General features: G+C 31.5%; 1 protein-coding gene across 1 annotated transcript in view; it reads left to right on the top strand.

Annotated features, from left to right (window-relative positions):
- LOC106469320 overlaps positions 1 to 10867 on the top strand; it is a gene marked incomplete at its 5' end in the record, with an annotated part of 37271 nt that overhangs the window by 278 nt on the left and 26126 nt on the right. Inside the window, 5 exons of the mRNA XM_022397810.1 lie at positions 3847 to 3914; positions 4246 to 4326; positions 6499 to 6669; positions 7526 to 7635; positions 7801 to 7918. Coding sequence (XP_022253518.1) covers positions 3847 to 3914; positions 4246 to 4326; positions 6499 to 6669; positions 7526 to 7635; positions 7801 to 7918 — 548 coding nt within the window. The remainder of the gene's footprint in view (positions 1 to 3846; positions 3915 to 4245; positions 4327 to 6498; positions 6670 to 7525; positions 7636 to 7800; positions 7919 to 10867) is intronic.

Below are 10867 nucleotides of genomic sequence, written 5' to 3' on the forward strand. Positions count from 1 at the left end.
ACAGCTGAAAGGGCGAACATGTTTGGTGAGACGGGGATTCGAACCCACGACTCGTAGATTACAGGTCGAGCGCTCTAACAACCTGGCCATGCCGGGCCAGGTAACCATTTTGTTTAAACAACAATATTAGGATCAATTAAAACCAAGAAAGAATCTGGCCTGAAGGGCGTTATCATTTAAATTTGTCACTTTAAAACGTATCTATTTCACCTTATAATACTACCTAAATCGTGAAGATAACCATTAAAGATAACTGAATTTGACATTGTTATATTAATCTCTTAAAACAGTTTTGTTCAGCAAATATATTTAGTCGAGTAACTTCGTTCGGCAATGACTGAATTATATATGTATATATATATATGTAATAGCCAGATGTCTGTCTGTCTGTCACGCTCTGTATCTCCCGAACAGTTAAAGATATTATATATCAAAAATACTTATTTTCAAAGGTTCATCACAGGAAAATTAATCATTTTATTTTCCAATTCCCAAAATTCTATATCGATATCAACACCGATTCGTCAGTCTTCGTATGTGCTGAACGGTCAATCTGGGAAAAAATTATATTAAGAACAAAAATGTTTATTTTATGTGAGGGAATTTCACTACATATACGCTATGATCCAAGAGACTGGGTTGATAAGACATTTTTAATTTATTCATCACTATTTCTAGGAAAATTATCATTGAGTTGTTTCAACGGGTATCTACTAGTTTATTTTAATGATATACTGAAGGATGGGCTGAGTATGATAACGGTATTTAAAGTTCAGAAATTTAGTAATCACTTGAAGCCTAGGATATAAATGTGCGCATTAGTTTTTATTATCAATAAATTGGGGACTTCGGTTATATATGTCATAAATCTGTATATATATATATATTTCAAATAGAAGTTTTTTTGAGGTCATATCATTAAGTTAAGACTGGTTTTATTAATATTATCAATATGTTCTCTGTCTCTCACTTTCCATCTACATCTATATATATATATATACACCTTTTTCGATGACGAAGAACCCACTTTGAGACTAATAATGGCTGGAGACGGCTTGAATGGGTAATGAAAAAAAACTTTAATATAACAGCAAATGTACAACGTTTCGACAAGGTTTTGTCATCATCAGACCATTATATACACCTTTTGTTGTTTTTTAATGGGTTAAGTCCAGTAGTCTACGAATTGAAAACATACTTCTATTGATAGATGTTATACCTTTAGCAGTCATGTGGAGAAGTGATTGAAAAGTGTTTTCTTTTATTATTATCTTTAGAACTTGAACCTTTAAATAAATACTTGCGTTAATATAACTTTGGCTACATGTTTCAAGAATAATACACTATTAGTATGTTAGTAATACTAGCTATCAGCTGGTACACAGAGGAGGGAAAACATGTTTGGAGTACAGCTGAAGGTATAATAGGTAGTGAGAGAACCGTTCAATACACAGCTTTTAAATGAGAAAAACTACCATAGGTAGCGCTGCAAGTTTTATTTCGTCTTAAGAATCCAATTTCAGCATTGCTTGTTGCGTTAAATATTGAATATGTCATCCATCCATTTCAACAACAGACTCCAGACGAGATAGGACAGTACCAACAAGCTTGCCTTCAGTGAATTTCGTCACGTAACGTTGATTGCGATTTTCTGCTCGAGTGTTAAGATTGGGAAGTTGTAACAATCCTACTGGTCGATGAGAGAAAGAATGAGTTCTACAAAAATTCGTTATTTTAAATGCAATTCCTAATGGCATCACGTGATAGACAAATGCAGCTTCAAATCACTGTACAGCGCCATATTCATTTTTATACACCTTTGACAACTGGTAAAGCTGTGGGCTGTATGGTTCTCTCACTACCTACCAACCTATACGTTTATGCCCAAATTTATTTTGTATCAACCAGTACGTAATCAAATCTACGTTTATAGAAATATTTATATTTATAAGAAGTTAATAAACAATCATATTATATTATTCAACAAGAGTTTTCAACTTTTACTATATATGTCCAGAATTAGGGCGTATAATAGATATGAAAAAGTACAACTAGAATTTTCAACTTTTACTATATACGTCTGGAATTAGCGCGTATAATTAGGGCGGATAATAGGTATGAAAAAATACAACTAGAGTTTTCAACTTTTACTATATACGTCTGGAATTAGCGCGTATAATTAAGTCGTATAATAGGTATGGAAAAATACCTATATAGTTTGATACCTGTAAGCGCTTTGATTAATGATAACTTAGAAGCATATAAATACGCAAGAGTACTCTGGTAATGAAGACACTTCAAGATTTTGAGAGCTTGTTTAGAATATTTTTTTTCTTTCACTAATGTTGTCAGCTCAAACAGATGTGTAATGTTGATTAAGAATTTCATTATAAAATACTTTAGAGTGTTATTACCTTGGTGGAACCTACGTCACAATAATCTAATTTGCATGTAAATTAAATATGGATGATTTTCAATTAGATTCAATCTAACGATAATCTGCAAGAATCCTAAGTTGCACGTATTGTAATTGGTTAATCCGTTGTCAGTTAGGGTTAGTTGTCCGTATAGTAAAATGATTTAGGAAGTTAATTGTCTGATTCCATTTCTGTTCCACCACTTTGGTTAACTAGCGTGGCTCTGTATTTTGTCGTAAACCTACTAAATCTAAAATTAAAAAAAGTTAGAATCTGTTTGTAATTAATCACTATCGTAGACATTGACAAACGAATACGAATTCTAACTCAAACTTTTTTTTCTGTCTAAACATGTATCATAGCTGATAAAAATCACGTCTCCCTACACTTAAAAAACAAACAAAAACTGTTTTTAGGTTTGATTCCATTAAGGAAATGAATTCTACCCCCCTGAGACTCATGTCACGTGTGAAATAAAATAGTCTAATAAGCATTAGATTAGATTCTCTGAGAGGGCGCTTCATGATGTACTTGTTAAAGTGCTGCCTGCTAAAATCAACAAAGCTAGTTGATGATAACTGTATTTCTCATCTGTAATCACAGAATTATGCAGACCATGTTCTCAAAGTACCAATTCCAGTAACATGCTCTAAGACTGAAACGTTTTCTACCATTCTTGTTAAGGGACAAATTTTCTTGTTGCTGTCGGTTCCTATAAGTGTCAGAACTTTTATTTTATTGGAAGTCCACTAGGCATAAAATCTTGTTGGATAAAAAAAAAATATTTGTTATTGTCTATGATTGCAAAATACTTTTTATGCATTATTTACTAAAAGAAATGCAATATATTGAGCGTCAGTTTTTCTGTTTTTAGTTTGCTTTTTATCTAAAATATTAAACATTTTAAAAACTGAGCTAATAAAGACTACTGATGTGGCTTAAGTAGTATTTTTTATTTTGAATTGTTTTCACCTTTTTTATTGATTTTTCCTGTTTGGTGGTGTACAACAGTTTAAGTAATTTAACTTAAGGTTTCTGTTTGTTTTCATTTTGTCTTTTTGTGTCTAACTTATGAACAAGTAAAAATATGAAGTAATTTTAAAACAAACCAATCATCCTTTTCATGTCATGTGTAATGGAACATTCTAGAATGTTTCGGCCAACAACAATTTAATATAAACCGACATGACGGTAAAATAAAACATCTAAGCCTTAATGGAAACTGGCATTGCTATGTATATTTTTAGTAAGTTTTAAAACATTTATTTATTTATTTAAAGACTGAATATATATATTCGACGTGGCTTCTAACATTGTTTATAGTTATAAAAATTAACTGGAGGTAAGATATGGAAACGTGACCGTACATTTTAAAGCTTTAACACAACCGATATCTTCTTTATTTAGCTTTTTTAAAATTTTTTTTCAGGGCTGATTCCTGTTTCCGATGTGTTGTAATTCATGAAAGACATGAAAATGTGCTACAATACAAAGAAAGTAAGTACACGAAGCTTGGATTCCGTGCGGTTGAGGCAACGTTTCTAATGCTTGTAATAAAACCAAGTTTGAACACAAGGCTCCTAGAAACAAATATGGAACTGGCTGTAAAAGGTTTACCTATATATTACTTTGTGTGCTATGCCATAGATGTTCTCGAGATGCATGAGCACTAAATGGATGACAGTTGTTTTTTTATCAGTATTTATATTTTTTTAAGTTAAAGGAAAACTTTTAGTTTATTTTCATATTCTCCGAATCCTTAAATTTGGTTAAATTCACTTGAAATGAGCTCTCAGTGAAATGCGTTCGTATTTTATCCTACTTTTAGCGTACTGTTCTTCTACCAGAGACTTGGAAGAAAAGTGCCGAGAAATTAGTGGCGACGCTCTTCTGCACTCCATGTTCAGGTGTAAGTACATCCTTTCTACTTGTTCTCTCCTACACTCCATTTTCAGGTGTAAGTACATCCTTTCTACTTGTTCTCTTCTGCACTCCATGTTCAGGTGTAAGTACATCCTTTCTACTTGTTCTCTTCTGCACTCCATGTTCAGGTGTAAGTACATCCTTTCTACTTGTTTTCTTCTGCACTCCATGTTCAGGTGTAAGTACATCCTTTCTACTTGTTTTCTTCTGCACTCCATGTTCAGGTGTAAGTACATTCTTTCTACTTGTTCTGTTCATACACACGTTCATTGGTCGCTGGTTTTCTAACTATAAATAAAATGTAATTTTTCGTATGCTTCGTATTTACCTCACATTTTCTCAAGATATTCGAATATTATTATGAGCATAAATTCTATTTTCTTTATTGAACATTTTAAGCTCCATCTCTTAATTATGAAATGAACTAATGGTCAGCGAATCGAACTACCGTTTGAAGGGTCCGGGATTCGAAGGATGACATCTTTGAACTTGCTTCACACTTTAAACGGTGAGCGAGTTATAAAAGTTACAGTCAGTCCCGTTATTCAAAGACCCTGACGAAGCTCTTATTTTTAACTTTAAAATGCCTAATAAAAATGCCTTTCTGGCTGAGAAATCTACTTCCAATATTAGTAGAACAACGTAACTAACATGTACCATCTCCTAGTCGTATTTTTTATGTGTAATTAATTATTTGTGTATTTAAAACTTCTTATTTTTCACTTATGAGTTCTAGTAGTTACCTTCAGGCATTTATCGACCAGTGCTTCAGTTTCTGATAAGAATTTTTGTGTCGAAATTCGTAACGTTTGTCCAGTTTAACCAGTAATCATCAGATATATTTATCACTTAAACCGCGTAATTCAAAAGAAGTATCTTGATAGATAAGTAATTAGTGCTAATATATGTATATTTTAAAACTAATTCCAGTTACAAGTTGTATATATCGTTTTGTAAGAGGTGTACGACTAAGTTCTGTTTATCATTGTATTTTTACTACGACATTTATAATCAGTATTTTTCTTGTACGTATACCCACATCTATTTGTATAATTTATTGACAAGATGAAAATAAACATTTAACTTGCAAATCACAAACTTATTTTTATATCGTTCACTACAGGGAAGGTCCAAGTATTATATCCTGTTGAAGGTCCAAGTATTATATCCTGTTGAAGGTTCAAGTATTATATCTGTTGAAGGTCCAAGTATTATATCCTGTTGAAGGTCCAAGTATTATATCCTGTTGAAGGTTCAAGTATTATATCCTGTTGAATGTTCAAGTATTATATCCTGTTGAAGGTTCAAGTATTATATCCTGTTCAAGGTTCATGTATTATATCCTGTTGAAGGTCCAAGTATTATATCCTGTTCAAGGTTCAATTATTATATCCTGTTGAAGGTTCAATTATTATATCCTGTTGAAGGTCCAAGTATTATATCCTGTTGAGGGTTCAATTATTATACTCTGTTGAAGATCCAAGTATTATATCCTGTTGAGGGTTCAATTATTATATTCTGTTGAAGATCCAAGTATTATATCCTGTTGAAGGTCCAAGTATTATATCCTGTTGAAGGTTCAAGTATTATATCCTGTTGAAGGTTCATGTATTATATCCTGTTGAAGGTCCAAGTATTGTATCCTGTTGAAGGTCCAAGTATTGTATCCTGTTGAAGGTCCAAGTATTGTATCCTGTTGAAGGCCCAAGTATTATATCCCAACACTATTTAAAAGAAACTGACCAAAATAACTGCATGAAAATACGTGTTTTTCTTGTAACTCCAGCAGTAGTGAGTGAGATTAATTTATAATGTTGGTATTTTCTATATTTGTTTCTTTTTGATAAATACAGAGCTACACAATGGGCTATCTTTTTCTGTCCAAATAGGGTATCGAAACCTGGGTTTAATGTTATAAGCCCACAGACTGACCGCTGAGCTATCGGGGGAATTTTTTTATTATGTGAATCGTATGCTATTAGAGATCCTGTAACCAACAATATCGTGGATGTACAATCAATTTGTTTCATACATAGTTTAGAAAGACATGTTTAAAAAGCCGATGGGAGACACCATTAGTAATTCGGGGGTTAAAAGGTTTTGATGTTTACACTTAACACAAGAGAGACTGTTTAACAGGTTAACATTTAATTTTCAGTGGACACCACACCGATACCATGTCCTTTTAAGGGTTCTTTCACCTTTACCTACAACCGAGGTCACGGCGAATGTAGCCATCCAGTGTCCACTGTTGACTCTTGCACTGATGATTCTCACCTTTTTTTCAAATTCCAGGCATGCGCAAATGTGCGTAACTCAGAAAGTAGAGGTAAATTCTTCACATACTTGCAGGTCCTTATTCATAACGAGCAAAGTGTTCTTTCATTTAGTTAATTAATCCAAGAGAACATTTGGTTTTATTCCTATGTTTATTCATTTCAACTAAAATTTCTGGATAATGTCACACGTTCGTAATGTTCGTACGTAGGCCTACTCATAGTTCGAAAACAGTGTAGTCTTCAATTTTAGGGTATTTTAACTAATTTATAACAATTCCCATGAATGGTATAATGTGAATTTAGTGAAGCAGTAAAGTGTCGTATCATTTACCTAATGTTTATAATCACTTAACAAAATCACAGCTATGAAAATAAGCACAATTTGATTTTAATAAGTCATAAAATGTACAAATGCACATCTGTGCAAATACTGAAACACATATGTGAGAATATAAGAGGAGGGGGGGGGGGGTCACAACCCTAATCTCCAATACAGTGAGGCTACCACCTGCTTCACTTGCCCATGAATCTTGATATGTTTACGATTTCCCCAACTTAAGTTGCGTTTTCGGTCGAAATTAATGATATGATATAAACAGATAAATTTTCCGAAATGAATATGGTAGCTACACATAAAGATAATGTAAAAAAAGGGGGTAAAGATAATTTATTGGTCATTAATTTGCTTATTTTAAAGTTAATTTTCCTTGTGTTTTTTTTCTAGTTTCTGTCATACCTTGGCTCAAGTTTCCATTGTAACTGTAAATATTTTCCGAGAAAATACGCCCCCTGAAATCCTTTCCCCGTACCCACTATAACATTTGATAATGTCAGTTGTGAATGTGGAGATGTCATGAAATATATTCCTCTTAGACCGTTGTGGTTGGTTTCCTTTTTTATTTATAGAAGAAAAAATGACTTGTACAGGAACGTGGAGGGAAGGTTCGACACGATATTTAATTGCCAAAATGGAACATAAAGATACCATTATGGAGGAGGACAAGTTTCGATGTCTTGTAAGTCAGTCAACATTAAGTTAGAAGTTGTTTTTTTATTCTCGTATCATTCTTTATACTTTAATGTCATATTTCCTCCAAGTTTCGATGTCATCAATTCACTAATTATTTATTATTTTTCATTATGGATTAATAGACTGAGAGTTTTTGTTTTATAATTTACAGGTGTACGAAAAGCTAAAAAATGAATCGGGTTATCAAATTGCCCAATCAGGAGACGCCACGTGTGATGGATTATTTTCTGCTATGGAAGGATCTCGAACAATGACACTTATTAAGAGTGGTAGGTAACTTTTAAATGTAGAACTCAAGTCAAATTTTACTTTCTGTTTAAATCGATTCTTTGGATAATTAGTTTAAAAGAATGAAAATTCTGTTTATGAAACAAAAATAGTTTGTAATAAAATATTTATTTATGTAATTCCAAAAAATAAAAATCATAAACTTCTTGGCAACAGAGCAAAGTTTTATTTCGGGTGTTTCACCTAAAAGCAAGCTTTTTCTTAGAACAAGGCATTTGAACCAAAAATTCTAACTTACGTAAATACGCTTAAGATTCTGTAAACTTGATTAAATGTGTTAAAGTCCTTCCTAGAAAAATCGGCTTGCAAGTAAAACATCGATATATAGTAGTGTAAACTTGATTACATCTGTTAAAGCCCTTCCTTGAAAAAAGGTTTATAGGTGAGAGTCGGTAACATACTCTCTTGGAGACTCGTCGTACTTTTATATTTCGAAAATGGCTTCCCTTAACTATTATATTCTGTAAATAAAATCACTGAATAGTTTCATAAATGCTTATTACTTTGATTTTAGCTTCTTAAGGAGAAATAATGTATATGTGATACAGTATAACTATGATATAATGTATATTTAATACAGTATAACTATGAAATAATGTACAAGTAATACAGTATAACTATGATATAATGTACACGTAATACAGTATAACTATGAAATATTGTATATGTAATACAGTATAACTATGAAATAATGTATATGTAGTACAGTATAACTATGAATATAATGTATATGTAATACAGTATAACTATGAAATAATGTATATATAGTACAGTATACCTATGATATAATGTATATGTAATACAGTATAACGATGAAATAATGTATATGTAATACAGTATAACTATGAAATAATGTACATGTGATACAGTAGAACTATGATATAATGTATATGTAAAACAGTATAATTATGATATAATGTATATGTAATACAGTATAACTATGAAATAATGTACACGTGATACAGTATAACTATGAAATAATGTACACGTAATACAGTATAACTATGAAATAATGTACACGTGGTACAGTATAACTATGAAATAATGTACACGTAATACAGTATAACTATGAAATAATGTACACGTAATACAATATATTTATGAAATAATGTACACGTAATGCAGTATATTTATGAAATAATGTATATGTAATTTCCGTAAAAATTTGTATGAAAATTGTACTTTAAACGTCTGTCATAATAGTAAGTTGTGAAACAGCGATTTATTCACCCAACTTTCGCTCACACACTTGACCAGCCTTGACCTCTGACCTTGTCTTTAGCTAAAATCTCAGGTGACAACTTTCTTTAACATTAAACTCTTGCGTCGTTTGTACTTTAGGATTTGGTATATAAACCCGATATCTGAATACGACAGACGAATGTTTTGTTGAAACATATAGGATGTCCTTCAAAATAAAGCCTCTTCATTATGTTTATAAGTCATTGTTGTTATTATATTACCATACTTAAATATACAAGTAAAAGTCTTATTATATGCATTAGATGACGATGAAACAGTAAGACGTGTTAGAACTTTTATTATTATTATTTGCTTCACGTGATTAATGAACGTGTACAACTGTTATTTTATAAGAACGCGAACACTATAGGCTAACTGCATTCTGTCCACCACAGGGAAGGAACCGAATCCCGTATTTTAGAGTTGCAAGTCCATATGTTTTTCCGTATTTTTACAATTAATTATATGGGAAACAACTTTTCATGTCCGAAGATAACCTTTGCTTAATGACGAATTTACATAAGTTCCGACCAGAAGACGATTACTCTAGCAAGTTATTCAATAAAATAGTGTAGGAATAATTTGGACTCCCCACAAGAATAACATGGGGTTATCCGTGTGAATAACATAGTAATATCTATAACAATAATAAATAATTATCCAATAAAATAGTGTAGGAATATCGATAAAATAATTTGGATTCCCCATAAGAATAACGTAGGGTTAAAAATACGTTTGTTTGTTTGTTCTTAAGCACAAACCTACGCCATAGACTATTTGTGCTGTGTCCACCACGAGTATCGAAACCTTATTTTTAGCAGTGTGAGCCCGCTAAGCCCCTGGGGTCAATTATAATTAGGATAAACATAATAATATATAGATATAATTCACAATTCAATACATAATATAAAACAAAGCTTTTTTTTAAGTATTCATGTATTTACGAATAATTGTTTTGCATAAGCTAACAATAACTAATCATCTTCAAAATGATTTACATTTTTACGGAAGTTGGTTCTCGAACATCTTTAGATATGGACTTTCTTTCAGAGCATCGCCCATTTTTTGGTCCAAAAGGACTTTCTTAGAACTATTTATACTGTAGTTTTATTCCATTCGAAATTTTTTCTACCTTACATATACATTATCAACCATTACGCACTGAAAGAGCTCTTATCTTCGGGATCGATACAAAATCAATCAGATCAACGCCAGCAATATTCCTTGGATTATTACGGATTGCTTAAGTACTTGGTTTAAAAAAATTAAGGGAAAATTAAATTATAATTCCAAAGAAAAACGTCAGAAGAATGGTAGTTTAAAAAAGTTAAAACAATAGTAGTTTAAAAATGTTAGAACAATGATAGTTTAAAAACGTTAGAACAATGGTAGTTTAAAAACATTAGAACAATGGTTGTTTAAAAACATTAAAACAATGGTAATTTAAAAACGTTAGAACAATGGTAATTTAAAAACGTTAGAACAATGGTAGTTTAAAAACGTTAGAACAATGGTAATTTAAAAACGTTAGAACAATAGTAGTTTAAAAACGTTAGAACAATGGTAATTTAAAACGTTTGAACAATGGTAGTTTAAAAACGTTAGTACAATGGTAGTTTAAAAACATTAGAACAATGGTAGTTTAAAAACATTTGATCAAACTTTTTATCCCTAGTTCATCGTGATGG

This window comes from Limulus polyphemus, unplaced genomic scaffold (genome assembly GCF_000517525.1).
Source record: "Limulus polyphemus unplaced genomic scaffold, Limulus_polyphemus-2.1.2 Scaffold3424, whole genome shotgun sequence".
Classification (NCBI taxonomy): Eukaryota; Metazoa; Arthropoda; class Merostomata; order Xiphosura; family Limulidae; genus Limulus; species Limulus polyphemus.